Genomic DNA, 14307 nt, shown 5'->3' on the forward strand with positions numbered 1-14307 from the left:
ACGGCGCCGGTGCCGCAGCCGCCCGGGGCGCACGGAGCGGGCGGGGGGCACCGGGCGACGGGGCCGGCCCCAACCGGGGGCTCTGCCCGGTGCCCGCAGCGCCGAGCGGCGCCGGGGAGCCCCCGCCGCGAGGGGAGGGAGGGGAAGGACCCCCCCGCACCCCCGTCCCATCCGGCTGGCCCCCTGGACGGCGGGAGGGGCCGAGGCACCGCCGCGACCCGGCGCAGGACCGGCACGGGACCCGCCGGCAGCCCCGCGGCCGGGACGAGGGGGATGGAGGTGAGAGCTGCGGGCACCCGGGGATGGCTGGGGGCGCGGGGGCGAGGCACTTACCGGGCCGGGGCCGCGCATCCTCCTCTGGGCAGGCTCCGGGGACAGCCGGTGAGCTGCGGGGCGCTGCGGGCTGGCGGTCCCTCGGGGGGGCACCCGGGTGGGCACGGCGGAGGGCTGGAAGCCGCTGCCGGCTGCACGGCCCGGGAGGGGCAGCGGGAGCAGGGGGCGAGCAGGCGGCAGGGTCTCCGAGCCTCCGACGTTCCCGCAGGGCCGGGCGTTTGCTGCCCCTTCCAGCAGAGCTCCGAGCCGCTGCTGGTGCCTCGTGCACGGAGCTCAGCGGCTCTCAGAGCTGCGGGTGCTGCTCCTCGAGGAGGCAGGCACGGGGCCAGGAGGCACTCAGATCCTGGGCGGTGGCACTGGGGCAGCACACAGAGCCTTGCCCAGCTGAATTTCCTGGAGCCAGCCTGTGCCAGGCAGAGTCAGGGAGCACTTTCCAGAAGAGACCGTGCCCGTTGAGCCTCTTGAACCAGTCCTGCCACGAGTGGAAGCTGCTCTCCTACAGTACTCTCCTGCACAAGCAGCTCACATCACCACGAAGCAGCACAGGGTTACAGACAGCATGACAGCAGCTGCTTAACATCTCCTTCAACAGTGAGGAAGCAAAGATCACAGCCTCAGCTCAAGAAGCCGCAGGAGATGCTCACAGCCTCCAGCAGGCTCTGCCTTACAGCCCAAGGGACCTCTGAGACACAGCAGACACCACACCAGCATCGGGACCGTTCTGATTTCTCTGGCACTCGATGAAATCAGTTGCATCCAGGCAAACACCAGCACGGCTGTTGAAGTAGAGCTGGAAGAGCGAGGCAAGATGATCTGAGAGTTGGATTGCCAGGGGCAGCAAGAGCAGAGCTGCTCCACGAGGGGAGGCCAGCCGTAAGCAGCAGGCAACCATCACGCAGGCAGGTGGGGAGACCCCATCAGCAGGGACAAGCTGGTGACAGGTCCCATCAACAGAGAGCATCGGGCCAAGGCAAGGCGACAAATCAGACCACGAGGGAATTCCAATGAACAACCCCGGTCTGACAGGGCTGGATGCAGCCTTGGGCACCCACACACTCAAACCAGGCTCAGGGCTCTGGGCCTGCGTTTAAATAGAGCTCCCAGCCTGGGCAGAGGCGGGGTGGGGTCCAGGTGAGGCTGGTCAGGGCAATTGAGGCCAGCTGGGGCACTGAGGGCACACACCTGAAGCAGAGTAAGGCCGGAGACCCTGTGCCTGACGGGGCTTCTTGGAAAAATACGATACGTCCTAAAATTAGATTACGGAGAGTCGACCGATGTCATAAAGTAAAAGTGTTGTAGGGGTGCGAGAAGGCTGGGCCAACGCATCACTCAGCTGCCACAAAGCAGCTTTTTCACTCCAGGAGGTCCCAGAGGATAAGAGGCTTTTCCTCCCACTGCAGTTCCCCTTGCAGCCCAGCAACCCCAGCGGGCAGCAGGAGATGCTGTGCATAAGGCCAGAGAATCACGGCATTGGGTGGGTTGGAAGGGACCTTAAAGATCATCTAACTCCAACCCCCTGCCATGGGCAGGGACACCTCCCGCCAGCCCAGGTGCCCCCAGCCCCATCCAGCCTGGCCCCGAACACCTCCAGGGATGGGGCACCCACAGCTCCTCCGGGCAGCCTGTGCCAGTGCCTCAGCACCCTTGTGGGACAAAATTCCTTTATCGTGTCTAATCTAAATCTCTTTTGATCTGGGAAAATGCATGGGGGGGCAGCCACGGGAAGGCACAGCAGTGCTAGGAGCACGGCACCCCGGGGAGGGAGGCAGGGCCGGGGCGAGGGCCGGGGTGGAGGCGCCAGCCTCACCTCTCCATCCCGGTTGCTTTCCCAGCTGCCGGCTGACGCTGCCGTTCCCTGCCAGTGAGCAGCGGGCGCCATGGACGAGGAGACGGTGCTGCAGATGGGGGGGAACTCCCTCCTGAAGGCAGTGTGGCTTGGCCGGCTCCGGCTGACCAGGCTCCTGCTGGAAGGGGGGGCTTACATCAACGAGAGCAACGAGAAAGGGGAGACCGCCCTCATGGTGGCCTGCATCACCAAGCACGTTGACCAGCAGAGCATCAGCAAGGCCAAGATGGTGAAGTACCTGCTGGACAACAGAGCCGACCCCAACATCCAGGACAAGTCTGGGAAGACGGCCCTCATGCACGCCTGCATCCGAGGCGCCGGGGGAGAGGTGGTGTCCCTGCTGCTGGAGAACGGGGCTGACCCCAGCCTGGAGGACCACTCCGGAGCCTCCGCGCTGGTCCACGCCATCAACGCGGACGACAAGGCCGTGCTGCAGCACCTCCTGAACGCCTGCAGAGCAAAAGGGAAGGAGGTGATCATCATCACCATGGACAAGTCAGCCACCGGCACCAAGGCCACCAAGCAGTACCTGAACGTGCCCCCCTCGCTGGAGTTCAAGGACAGGGCCCCCCCCTGAGGCGTGCACGGCAGCCCCCAGCCTCAGCCTGACAGCAGCCGTCCCGTCCCCCCCACTCGCTGAGAAGGAGGACGGGGCCTTCGGGCCGCACTCGGCCCAGCCCGGGGACAGCCCCCCTGCCAAGGCCACCGCCGAGCCGCCCTCCCCCGGGAGGAAAAGCGGCGCTGCCAAGAGAGCGCGGCTGCCCCAGCTGAAGCGGCTGCAGTCCGAGCCCTGGGGGCTGGTCGCGCCCTCGGTGCTGGCCGCCTCCGCGCACCACGAGGAGCAGCGGGTGCGCACGGACGACGAAGTCATCATGGGCATCGGTGAGCTCTCCTTTTCCAAAAAGGCTCCCCTCACCCGGAGCAACAGCAGCAAGAGCAAAGACCCGTCTCTCTTCCCCCTGGTAGACGAGCAGGCTCTGAGGACGCCCTCGGCCTCGGGGCCGGTCTCCAGGAAGGCGCCCTACGAGAAGAGCCCGGCCGGCCCCCAGCGCCTGCCCCGCAGGAGCACGGTGCCCGAGCAGACGGAGAGCGGTGGCCCCGGCTCCGCGGGCCCGGCGGCGATGGAGGCGCTGCACTGGCGGAGGCTGGGCGCCGAGCACCACGACTGCGATGACGGCACGGGGCCAGCCGAGGTGGGGAAGGTGGCCTCGGAGAGGAGGAAGCTGAACGGGTCCCACCTGGCCCTGCTCAACGGCTCGCGGGAGGCCCTGGACAGCCTCGCCAGCACATCGCCCGGCGCTGTCCGGCGCCGACCGCCCAACCTCCTGGAGCGGCGAGGGTCTGGGACCCTGCTGCTAGACCACATCTCTCATACCCGGCCGGGGTACCTGCCCCCTCTGAATGTGAACCCCAACCCCCCCATCCCTGACATTGGCTCCAGCAGCAAGTCTTCCTCCCTGCTCGCTGCTGGCTTGAAGTCCCTGGTGCCCATCGCTCCCAGCTCACCCAAGCGGGGTGACTTGAGAACCAAAAAGAAGCTTCTCCGGAGACACTCCATGCAGGTGGAGCAGATGAGGCAGCTCTCTGATTTTGAGGAAATAGTGGCCCAGTAGCTGAGTCACAGTCGATTTCCCACAAAATTTACCAAATACGTGCTCTCTGTAGAAACATAAATGATGGTTCCTGAACAGAGCGGTCGCTGGCTCCGGGGAAGTGCTGGCAGCCCTGGGTGTTCAGCCCCGTGCCCAGGGGCTGAGTGAGGAGGGTCTCGTGCTGCTTCCCAGAGCTGGGGAGAGCCAGGAGTCGCAGGTGGCAAGGAATCAAGCCCAAGCATCTGAAGCATCTGTCATGTACTGATAACTCATTTCTGGACTTTCCCCCAAGAGTAACTATCTGAGAAATCCGATCCCAGAACATCTCACGCACAGAGTCAGGCTTCACACAAAGGCTCCTGGCTGCAGTTTATTTATTCCTGATTATTTATGACCCGTTTTCCTTCCATCCCACTCATTCTAATACAGAAACTGGTCTGGGAGCCCCACGCCAGGGAGCCGGGGGCTGATGTATTTGTGAAGTGCCTACCAGGAAGGAGCTTAATGCTGCAAGAGGTTGGAAGAGCAGAAATAACCCTCCTTAGCAATTGAATGTATTTATACCCTCACTGTGCTGGAGAAGGGAGACGATTCCTGCCTCAGAGATTTCCGAGCACTTTGAAACGCCAGAGGCTGAGCTAAATCTGTTGCTGGTGCAACCCAGTGTCTTCAGCAGGCCTGCCACCAGGACGGGTTTGCCTCAGCGTCTCGAGAGCCACCAAGGCGCAGGGGCAGTTCCCAGCACACTGAGCAACTCCAAGCACTGACGTCCCGGCTTGTCCCCGGGGGAAGCTTCCCCCAGCGGAGCGAGGGTGACGAGGATGGCACGTGGCGAGCACCAGGGCTTCGTGTCAGCCGCAGGCAGCCGCAGCCAGGACACCCCTCTCCTGCTGACCCCGCTGCCACCACGGTCCTTCGGGGTGAAGTGGACACGGGCTCGGCTCCGCATGCCGGGCTGGGGCACGGTTCTGTCGCCACCTCCAGCCCTCGGCCGTCCCGAACCCACCTGCGACGAGCTGGTTCCTGACCCAGGGCATCAGCGGTCTTTCTCCGGGCTGTTGCAAAACTTTGCACGGGTCCTGCGTGCAGCAGCGTTGTGTTCTGGTTTTATCTGCACAAGAATGTTCCCCGAAAGTGCATTTTAGATTTAAATACGCTATTTAGAGCAAAGGTGGGCTTATATTTTTACAGCCTTAAAGTTTACACTTCCTGTCTGTCAAATGTCATAGATTGAATTCCAGGCGTATTTTACCTATAACAATGAAGTTTGTCTTATATTTTGGGCTGTGGAATTTTAAATCCCATAGCTCTCATTTCTAAATATCCTGATATTTTGTGGTGTGTTTGGGTTTTTTTAAAGTAATATTTAATGTCATTTGCCAGTGGTCTGAGAAAACAATGGTGCCTGCAAACCGCAGCTCACCCGTTACGAGCTTCCTGCATTCTGTGCGCTGGAACCGGGCGCGTGCCGGGCGTTTCTCCGCGGGAACGTCCCGCGGCCCCTCGATGCGGGTTCCCAGCCGGTACGGGTACAGCCGCTGCGGGTACACGGCCGCGAACAGGCGGTGCGGGGCTGGCGCCGTGTGCCGGGCCGGGGCTTCCCTATCGCTGCTCGCTCAATAAACGCGCTGCCCCTGCCCCGCGGCCTTTCCTCGCCCTACCCCTCCTCTCCCTCCGGAGCCCCCCGGAGCGCCCCGAGCCCCGTGGAGCCGCCGCCTCCCGCCCGGAAGAGCGCCGGCGCCGGGGCCGGGGCCGCTGCCACGTCAGGGCTGGGCGGCCCGCGGGCGGAGCGGGGCCGAGCGGGGCCGGGAGCGGGACGGAGCGGGGCCGGAGCGGTGCGGAGCGGGGCCGGAGCGGTGCGGAGCGGGGCCGGAGCGGTGCGGTGCGCAGCGGTGCGCAGCGGGCAGGATGCGGGGCTGGGCGCTGGCCCTGCTGCTGGGCGCGCTGCGGGCGGGCGGCACCGAGCTCACCTTCGAGCTGCCCGACAGCGACAAGCAGTGCTTCCACCAGGAGATGGAGCGGGGCCTCAAGTTCACGCTGGACTACCAGGTACTGCCCGGGACCCTGCCCCGGGACCCTGCCCCTTCCCATATCCCTTCCCATGTCCCTACCTGTCCCCCCCATCCCTGCCCATGCCCCTGCCCGCATCCCGCCGAGCCCCAGCCTGGGCTGCCCCCGCACCTCTCCCGTGCACCCCCTGCTCCCCCCACGCTGCTCTGGGAGCCGTTCCCTGCCCTGAGCCCTGCCCAGCACTGCCCGCCCTGGAGCTGCTTGGCACGGGATGGATCCGCAGGGGCCACAGCAGCCCCCAGAGCAGTGGCAGGGGCTGTCCCCCCTGCCCGGGTGCCCCACCTGAGCCTTGGGCACCGTGGGGCAAAACCTCCCCAGGTCCTGTGGGGGCTGTGGGCATGGTGCCTGTGCTGCTGAGGGCATGGCTGTGCTATGGACACGAGGCAGGACAGCGCTGCTCCATGGAGGGCTCAGGGACCCTCCAGAGGTTCGGCAGGTGCCACCAGCATCTCCTTGCGCAGGTGATCACCGGAGGGCACTATGACGTGGACTGCTACGTGGAGGACCCCAATGGCAGGACGATCTACAAGGAGACCAAGAAGCAGTATGACAGTTTCCCACACCACACCGAAGTCAAGGGCATCTACACCTTCTGCTTCAGCAACGAGTTCTCCACCTTCTCCCACAAAACCGTCTACTTCAACCTGCAGGTGGGCGACGAGCCGCCCATCCTGCCCGACATGAGCAGCCGCGTCACCGCCTTGACACAGGTGCGTTGCGCAACGTGGCCGCTTCTCGCGGCGGGAGGACGGTGCTGCTGCAACTCCTGCTGGCGGCCAAACGGCACAGCCCCGCAGGACCAGGCTCGCCCCCCTCCCCTCCGCCAAATGCAGAAGTGCCAACCGCCGGCCAACCGCCCCTGCGGCGTGCCAGCCACGTCCTCCTCCTGCTGGCACGAGCACAGCCACCGTGCCGGCTGAGCAGGCTGGGACCGAGAGCCCTTCCCTGAGCCCAGACACCTGGGCAGGGCTCTCTGTTGTGTCCCGCAGCTCCAAGCAGGCTGCCTGCTGCTGGAGACCGCTCTGCCTCGAGCACCGCTGTGCTCGGGCAGGGGCTGGCAAAGACCCAGCTGCGCAGGGAACCGATGCCTGTCCCCACTGCCTGAGTCCTTGGGATGCCCCAGTCCTTGGGCTGGGCTGGGTCAGGCCCCACGAGCAACAGCGTGTGCTTGTCCCCCCAGATGGAGTCTGCCTGCGTCACCATCCACGAGGCTCTGAACGCGGTGATAGACTCCCAGACTCACTACCGGCTGCGGGAAGCGCAGGACCGGAGCAGAGCTGAAGACCTCAACGGCCGGGTCTCGTACTGGTCGGTGGGGGAAACCGTCATCCTCTTTGTGGTCAGCATTGGGCAAGTGATGCTGCTCAAAAGCTTCTTCACCGAGAAGAGACCAGGCAGCGGCGGAGCTGGCACCTAATGCCGAAGCTGTGCCCATGCCCAAACTGCAGGAGGGGGAGGCAGGAGGGAGCGGGTTCCCCTGGGTCATGCTTGACCGCTGCTTTTCGCAGGGTGCTGCCGTGGGCACATGGCTGGGGACAGAGCAGAGGGTGACGTGACTGCTGAGCCGGATGGCGAACGGTCACCCGAGCACCACCCCCCTCCACGCGAACCCCACCAGCAGCACCTCCCGCTTTGCTGCCACCTCCCCTGCCTGCTGCCCCTCCATGCCCTGCCCCGCTCCCCGGCTCTCCCAGGGGTCTGGGCTCTGCACCAACGCTCTGCTCCCGTGTCCGTGCAGGTGCGACTGCAGGGTGCAGTCACAAGGCCACGGGCACCCAGCAGAGCGCAGGGCAGGGAGCTGTGCCCCCAGCAGAGCCCCCGGTGCCCCCCTCCTGGCTGCTCCCGTGCTGCCGGGGGGCTGCAGCATCCGTGCGTCCCCGGCCGTGCGAGGCAGGCGGAGCGGCTGTGTGCGCACAGCTCCCCTCTGTGTCTGCAGCGGGCAGGTCGTTCCCCTGGAGCACGCTGCAGCACCGCCCGAGGCTGGGAGCAGGGTCCCAGGAGACCCTGGCTGGCTCAAAAAATTCAGGTGAGGTTTCAGCAGGGGCTTTTTGCTTGGTTATTTCCTGTGCTTTCACAGTTCTCACCATGCAGCATTTCCCAGGCCCTTTTCTGCCACATGTGCAGGCGGTGTATGCCCAGACCCCTTCCCCTTCCCAGCCACCTCAGCAGAGGCTCTCGGGGGGCAAGTTGGGTGGGTTCATTGCACCATGCGAGGCAGCAGGGGTGGGCACAGCTCTGCTTTGTCCCAGCCTAGGAAGCCCCCAGGAGCCCTGCTCCCTGCAGTCCCTCGGGACAGAGCCCCCCAGCAGCAGTGGGGCTGGCTGCAGCACCCAGCCATCCCCAGCCCCTCCAGCAGCTCCTGCCAGACCCACGGGAGATCAGCACCACTGTCGTTCCTCTTTGCCACTTCATAATAAACCCATGCGACTGTGCTTCCTGCTGCTTTTTCTGGGCACTGCTCCCATGTCCTGGTACTCACGGCCACCGTCCCTGCCTGCAACGGGTGCTGCCAGCTCCTGCCTCGCCGGGCTCGCCCCCAGAGCTCCGCCAATGCCATCAGCACCTGCGCACAGCCCCTGCCCCTCCTGGTGGCCCGGCGTGCCCCTGGCCCTGTGCGTGGCAGCGCTGCCCTGTGGGGCAGTGCCATGCCGGGCTGTGCCACGGTGTGGGCACGGGGTTATCAGCGCCGTCCTTGAGCCCTCACCAGCACCAGGCTGTGAGGATGTGGGGGCTGCGGCTCTGCCCTCGGCTCCCTCGAGCTCTGCAGCGAGTGCGGGGCTCTCCCGGTGCCCCCCAGAGCCCAGCCCGCTCTGGGGCTGCGTCCAGCCCTGCAGCAGCAGCCCAGGGCTTGAGGAAGGGTGCCCATGGCTCAGTTGGCCCATCGCACCCATTGATGGAGCAGAGACAGGCTCAGCACCCACTGGAGTGGTGCCAGGCTCTGTGCTGGTCCATGGCAGACCTCTGTACAAGGTTTTGGCAGGGCCAAAGCCTTCCCCGGCCCCTGCTGCCCACTTGCAGCCCATGCCAGGCACAGGCTGGCCCAGCAACGGCTCCAGGAACTGGCAAATGCACTCCCAGCACAGGTCAGGGTGCCAGACCCGGGGGGACCTGCCTGGCCCTGTGCCGGGACCTGCCAGCAGCCCCCCCACTCTCGCAGAGGCCCCAGGCACAGCTCACACGGGGGGCTGTAGCCGCAGCCCCCACCCCACGGGAGCAGGGCAGCACAGCCACATCTCCAGGCATCCCTGGCCCTGGCCTTGGAGCAGCCGCGCAGAGCCGGGAGCTGCTGGGCTCCCGTGCCTCGCAACGACCTTGGGCAGGAGCCCAGCTCCCGTTCCCAGCAGCGGGCACAAGGCTGGGGCTGTGCCTGGGGCGAGCAGCCCCCAGCAGCTGCTGCAGGGGGAGCAGCACCAGCCCCGTCCCACCCGCACACATCCCTGAAGCTGCCCCCCTGCAGCGGGGGTGTCCCCAGGGACTCTGCTGTGGGGACAGGAGCAGCTCCAGGCCGGGTGCCCTCGGGGACAGCAGCGGGGGGCCCTGCACAGCCCAGACCCAGCCCCGTGACCCGGCAGCCCCAGCACAGCCAAGGCTGGGGATGGATGCAGGCAGCGCACGAGTTGGCCACAGGGTGCTTTATTGCGGCGTCCTGCCCCAGCACAAGGCTCAACAGCCACAGAGAGGGAGGAGGAGACCCGGGGGCACTCATGCCCATCCGGCCACAGGACCAGCTCTGCCCCACCGCTTGCAGAGGTGCTTTGGGGCACTGCCGCAGAGCCCCCATCACTTGTGCTCGCTGTTGTGCCATCGCTGGTCCCCCGTCCGGAACCCCCGGGGACCTGCGCAGCGCCGGGCCAGCCCCGGCTCACAGGGCGCTGCTCTGGCAGGAGCCAGCCCCAGCGGGCAGCCCCGGCCCGGTGGGCACCTGCTGCCCCCGCGCAGCCCCAGCACCCCGCCTGGCCCGCAGGGACGAGGCCGAGCAGCGGAAGGAGCCCGTGGCCGGGGAGGGCGGTTCGGGCTCAGGGCTGTGCCCGCAGGGGCAGCCGCAGCCCCTCCGGAAGGGGATGGTGAAGAGCCCGTAGGTGATGGGGTCCAGGCAGGCGTTGAAGAGGCCGAAGATGAAGAGGATGTGGGTAAGGGACGGCGAGACCCTCTTCTGCATGGCCCGCGGGCAGAACCAGTACCACAGCCCCAGCAGGTAGTAGGGGGTCCAGCAGAGGATGAAGGAGGAGACGATGACCAGGCTCATCTTCAGCATGCGCAGCCGCGCCCGCGGGATGTTGTTCCCGGAGCACCGCAACGGCACGTCCCTGGAGGAGACTGAAACGCAGCAGGGGGACCCCTGAGCGGGGGGCTCAGCCGCCTGGCCAGGGCCAGGGACCTGCACGCTGAGCCCCTGGAGGGCCCCGCTCAGCCCTGGCCTGGGCTTCACCTCCGGAATGCTGCTCACCTCCCCCTGCCAGCCCCCTGCCAGCCCCCACTCACAGAGGCCAGAGCCCATGCGCCGGGAGATCTCCAGGAGGATGCGAGCGTAGCAGCAGACCATGATGAGCAGCGGCAGCAGGAAGAGGCAGGTGAAGCTGAGCATGTTGTAGAGGGTCTCGTGCCAGCGCTGGGGGAAGCTGCCCCGCGTGGTGCACTGGGTGAAGTTGTGCGGGGGCTGGAGGGTGACGGTGTGGAAGAGGAAGAGCTGGAGGCAGAGCAGAGGCGGGATGGTGCCAGCCCCCGGGGGCTGCGGAGGACACAGAGACCCTGCACCTCCCCGAGGCAGCGCACGGCAAGCACCAGAGCGGCAGGGTCAGATCCTGCCTGTGTGTGGGAACTGTGCCCGAACCCCTCCGGCCCTTCCCATCAGCCGTGCCAGGGGCTCACGGCATCACCACCCTAGCGCGGCCCCCAGGACCCCCCCGGGAGCCCCAGGAGCAGGGGGTGCACGGGGCCGGAGCAGGGCACCTGTGGCAGGGAGAGCGCGGCGCTGAGCAGCCAGGCGGCACGGAGCATGGCGCGGTTCCTCCTGCGCGCGCGGGCGATGGCCAGCGGGTGCAGGATGGCCGCCTGCCGGTCCAGGCTGATGACGACGGTGACGAAGGCGGAGGCGTACATGGCCAGCAGCCGGAGGTACATGAGGAGGCGGCAGGCCAGGTCGCCCGCCCGCCACTGCAGCGTGATGTTCCAGACGGCGTCCAGCGGCATCACCGCCACCGTCACCAGCAGGTCGGCCGCGGCCAGGTGCCGCAGCAGCAGGCGGATGTGGGAGCGCCGCGCACCCCGCCGGCCCCCCGCCGCCCGCAGCACCGCCAGGTTGCAGCCGGCGGACAGGGCGAAGAGGGCAAAGGTGACGGCCACGCGGGCCTGGGCTGCCGGGGAGAAGGTGGGCAGCCGCAGGGGCTCCTCGCCGCCCTCGGGGCAGGGGCTCCAGGCGCAGCCCTGCTCCGGGAGGGTCGGGCTGCCGGGGGGCTCCGCGCTGCCGTTCCCCACCGTGGGGCCTGCGTCTGGCCAGTCCCCTCCTGCCACGACAGGCAGCGGGGCCTGGGGTGGGGGCTCCCGGAGGAGGCAGGTTGCTCTCAGCGCGGGAGGGCCCTGTCCCCTCCAGGACCCCCACCCCAGCTCGGTGCACTCCCGTCTTCAGCTGCTCCCTGCAGCTTGGGGCTCTGGGAAGCCTCCAGAGACCCCCCCACACACACCCTGTAGACATCTGGGACCCCTGGCATCAGCAGGCAGGGCAGGGGCAGACACTCTCAGCTGGCCCCAGCCCCCTGCCCACCCCAAGGCACTCTCATCACCCCATGCCCCCCCATCCCGGAGCATCCCTCACGGTCCTGCCCACAGAGACCTCCCGGCGCAGGCACCCCAGAGCAGGACCCCCCGGGTGCAGCACCCCCCATCCCCACGCCCCTCACCTGCAGCCGCAGCGTCCGGCCCCTGCCCGGCCATGCCGGGGCTGCTGCTCACACGCTGCCGGCTCTCTGCTCCACCGGCTCCCGCATGGGCGCTGGGCTCAGCTGGAGCCACCGGGAGCAGGGCGCAGGGCCGGCACCGCGGTGCTCACAGCCCACCTCCGCTGCTGCCCCGCGGGACGCCCTTGGCAGCTCGGGTTGCTCCTTGACGTCGCCAGCCCGGGTGGGACGTGTGGGTCCTTCACCCCGCGCCACCCACACAGCACGGGCGTGCTCAGCCTTCATGCACACACGCAGGGGCTCAAGCGCACGCTCACGGAGCTGCACGTGCACACACGGGGCTGGCTGTCCCCATGGCCGGAGCGTGTCCCTACAGCCAGAGCACGTCCCCCTGGCTGGAGCGTGGCCCTGTGGCCAGAGCATGTCCCTGTGGCCACAAAGCCCCCCCCCGGGGCTGCAGCCTGGGGGAGGGGAACGTGGCCGTTTTGCATCTCAAAGGCTTCGTGCCCCCGGCAGAGGGGATTAGGGTTATTAGCGAGTCATTTCACAGCTAAGTGGGGCTCATTATCCCTGCAGACCCCCTGCCCCAGAGACCCCGGGGCGCGTTAGCATCTGCCTGCCAGTCCCGGGCAGGGCCCCAGAGCCTGCTGCAAACACCCCTGAGCCCGCCGGGAGCCGGGGCTGGGAGGGGGCCGAGACCCCGCGCCCCCCCGCACCCCCTGCACCCACCCATGGCCGTGTCCCCCCCACCCGTGGGGTCTCCTGCCCGACGGCGTGCAGCCCCCGCCCTGCAGCACCCCAGCCCTTTCCTCGCTGCGCCCCCCCGTCTAACCCTGCGGTGTGGGGGCCCCACAGGCTCCAGGCGTGGGGGGTGAGCAATGCTCAGCCTGCACTGAGCCCCGGGGCCGGATCCGGGGGTGCAGCAGGAGCTGCCTGTCCTGATACCTCCCACAAATTGCTTTCCCAGATGCTGCCCGCAGCTGCGTCTCATGGTCCCCCGGCCCCGTGGCGGTGCTCGGAGGTCCTGCCCGTGCCCCGAGGCTCGTCCCCGTGTGGAGCAGCGGTTTCACCACCTCAGCCCTTCTCTCCTGGCCCCAAACTCGGCACAGAGGCCCAGGCACGTCGCCCCCCATCCCATGCCCAGCAGCTGCTGCAGGAACGGCCTCACGGCGACACACAGGGTGGGCAAAAGGGTTTATTTATGTACAGTCACAGCCAGCCTGGCACAGCCAGCATGCATCCAGGCTCATGAGGCGCCTCGTCCTCCCCACCTCCCAGCTGTCCAAGGGGGGACACGCGTCCCCTGAGCCCTCCAAGTCACTGACGTCCGGGCGCTGCATGGCTCCGGCTCCGAGGAGCTGGGGTTTGCCCTGGTCAGTCCTGGGGCTGCGGCGGCAGCAGAGCCTCCAGGAGAGAGAGAAGATCTGCAGAGAGGTCCTGCGGGGAGAGAGCGTGGGTGAGATGGTGACCAGCAAGGCAGGGCTGCAGGGCAGGGCTGGGATGTCGGGGCAGCGGGGATGGGGCTGGCAGAGCCCACCCGCCAGGAGGGCACCCGCTCAGGGACCTGCAGGAGCCTGGCCTCAGGTCTGTGGCAGCTGGTGGGACCCCGACAGACACAAAGGGGGGTGACACCGGGGAGGACAGGAACAGGGGAAGGCACCGAGCGCCCCACATGCACCCGCTGCAAGGGAAAGGGGACGAGGTCTCTGTTCCCAATCCCAGACCACGCTGCAGTGACCCCAGCACCAGTCCCACACGGCCTCAGGGGTGCTCCAAGCCCACCAGAGGGGCTGTGCCCTGTCCCATGCCAGCCCCCTGCCAGGGCCCATCCGGGCTTACCCCAGCCCCGCGACCGTGCACGTACCTGGGTGACTGTCCCTGCATCCGTGACCTCCGGTAGCATCAGCCCTGCGTCCAGAATGGGGTCGCTGGGGGGGTCCGGCGGGGTCCCTGCCCCAGCGCAGTGAGGAAGGGGCAGCCAGGAGGACACGCCGGAGACGAGAGCCCCGTGCAGCTCCGGTGGGGTCCCCACAGGGGGGCTGTAGGGGGGTGACGGCCAGGCCCCCGTCCCCATGTCAGGAACCCCGTGCAGTGCCAGGGGGGTCTCCAAGGCCGGGCCATAGGAGGGTGACCCCCATGGCCCCGTCCCCATGTCGGGAGCCTCCTGCAGCGCCAGGGGGGTCTCCGTCGCGGGGGGTGACCCCCACACCCCCGTGCCGGGGGGCGAAGCGTCCCACGGGGCCGGTGCCGGGGGGGGCGGCCGAGGGCGCGGGGGCTGGCAGCAGCCCAGGCCCTGGGGGCAGAGGGGGCAGTGCCGGGGGGCCGCCCCCCGCCGCCGGGCCAGCGCCTCCTCGCTGAGCCCCAGCAGGGCCGAGAGGTGGGCGATGTAGCGGATGGCGAGGCGCAGGGTCTCGATCTTGGTGAGGCTCTGCCCGGCGGGCGCCAGCGCGGGCGGCAGGTAGTGCCGCAGCCGGTGCAGCGCCTGCGCCAGCCGCCTCATCCGCAGCTTCTCCCGCTCGCTGGCGCTCTGCCGTGGGCCCCCGGGACCCCCGGCACCCTTCCTGCCCACGGG

The 14307-nt window shown here is 67.7% G+C and overlaps 4 protein-coding genes across 6 annotated transcripts; 2 read left to right on the forward strand and 2 right to left on the reverse strand.

Annotated features, from left to right (window-relative positions):
* Positions 1 to 307: 307 nt before the first annotated feature.
* Positions 308 to 5188, forward strand: ANKRD34C (ankyrin repeat domain 34C). The gene is given in 3 exon segments (XM_035312222.1): positions 308 to 1303; positions 2166 to 2744; positions 2746 to 5188. Coding segments are annotated over 2 exon segments (1581 nt in total). The 5' UTR covers positions 308 to 1303; positions 2166 to 2210; the 3' UTR covers positions 3793 to 5188.
* Positions 369 to 8273, forward strand: TMED3 (transmembrane p24 trafficking protein 3). 2 transcript variants are annotated; one of them, XM_035312224.1, is made up of 5 exons: positions 369 to 409; positions 5572 to 5587; positions 5666 to 5820; positions 6303 to 6551; positions 7022 to 8273. In XM_035312224.1, exons 3-5 carry the CDS (start codon positions 5680 to 5682, stop codon positions 7256 to 7258), a joined length of 627 nt encoding a protein of 208 aa, XP_035168115.1. In that variant the 5' UTR covers positions 369 to 409; positions 5572 to 5587; positions 5666 to 5679; the 3' UTR covers positions 7259 to 8273. The 2 variants fall into 2 exon arrangements, with proteins under 2 accessions (XP_035168115.1, XP_035168116.1); XM_035312225.1 differs by lacking the exon at positions 369 to 409 and having other exon boundaries at positions 5562 to 5581; positions 5660 to 5820.
* Positions 8274 to 9462: 1189 nt separating this feature from the next.
* LOC118157762 (gonadotropin-releasing hormone receptor-like) lies at positions 9463 to 11888 on the reverse strand. 2 transcript variants are annotated; one of them, XM_035312227.1, is made up of 4 exons: positions 11739 to 11888; positions 10792 to 11345; positions 10324 to 10528; positions 9463 to 10158 (listed from the first exon to the last, which is right to left on the reverse strand). In XM_035312227.1, exons 1-4 carry the CDS (start codon positions 11770 to 11772, stop codon positions 9704 to 9706), a joined length of 1248 nt encoding a protein of 415 aa, XP_035168118.1. In that variant the 5' UTR covers positions 11773 to 11888; the 3' UTR covers positions 9463 to 9703. The 2 variants fall into 2 exon arrangements, with proteins under 2 accessions (XP_035168118.1, XP_035168117.1); XM_035312226.1 differs by having other exon boundaries at positions 9463 to 10528.
* A 1026-nt stretch (positions 11889 to 12914) lies between these two features.
* Positions 12915 to 14298, reverse strand: LOC118157759 (mesoderm posterior protein 2-like; the record flags this gene model as incomplete). The annotated part of the gene is made up of 2 exons (XM_035312221.1): positions 12915 to 13172; positions 13600 to 14298. Coding segments are annotated over 2 exons (762 nt in total), but the record flags the coding sequence as incomplete, so codon positions are not given.
* Between the last annotated feature and the right edge of the window lie 9 nt (positions 14299 to 14307).

This window comes from Oxyura jamaicensis (genome assembly GCF_011077185.1).
Source record: "Oxyura jamaicensis isolate SHBP4307 breed ruddy duck chromosome 10 unlocalized genomic scaffold, BPBGC_Ojam_1.0 oxy10_random_OJ72043, whole genome shotgun sequence".
In the NCBI taxonomy this organism is placed as follows: domain Eukaryota; kingdom Metazoa; phylum Chordata; class Aves; order Anseriformes; family Anatidae; genus Oxyura; species Oxyura jamaicensis.

Bases quoted from the DNA above. Each gene is read 5' to 3' on its own strand.
- TMED3 (XM_035312224.1), top strand. From the start codon at position 5,680: ATGCGGGGCTGGGCGCTGGCCCTGCTGCTGGGCGCGCTGCGGGCGGGC. The intron at 5,821-6,302 runs GTACTGCCCGGG...CTCCTTGCGCAG, and splicing joins AGTTCACGCTGGACTACCAG to GTGATCACCGGAGGGCACTA. The intron at 6,552-7,021 runs GTGCGTTGCGCA...TTGTCCCCCCAG, and splicing joins GCGTCACCGCCTTGACACAG to ATGGAGTCTGCCTGCGTCAC.
- LOC118157762 (XM_035312226.1), bottom strand. From the start codon at position 11,772: ATGGCCGGGCAGGGGCCGGACGCTGCGGCTGCAG. The intron at 11,346-11,738 runs GTGAGGGGCGTG...CTGTCGTGGCAG, and splicing joins GCCGGACGCTGCGGCTGCAG to GAGGGGACTGGCCAGACGCA. The intron at 10,529-10,791 runs GTGCCCTGCTCC...CTCTGCCTCCAG, and splicing joins CCGCGCTCTCCCTGCCACAG to CTCTTCCTCTTCCACACCGT.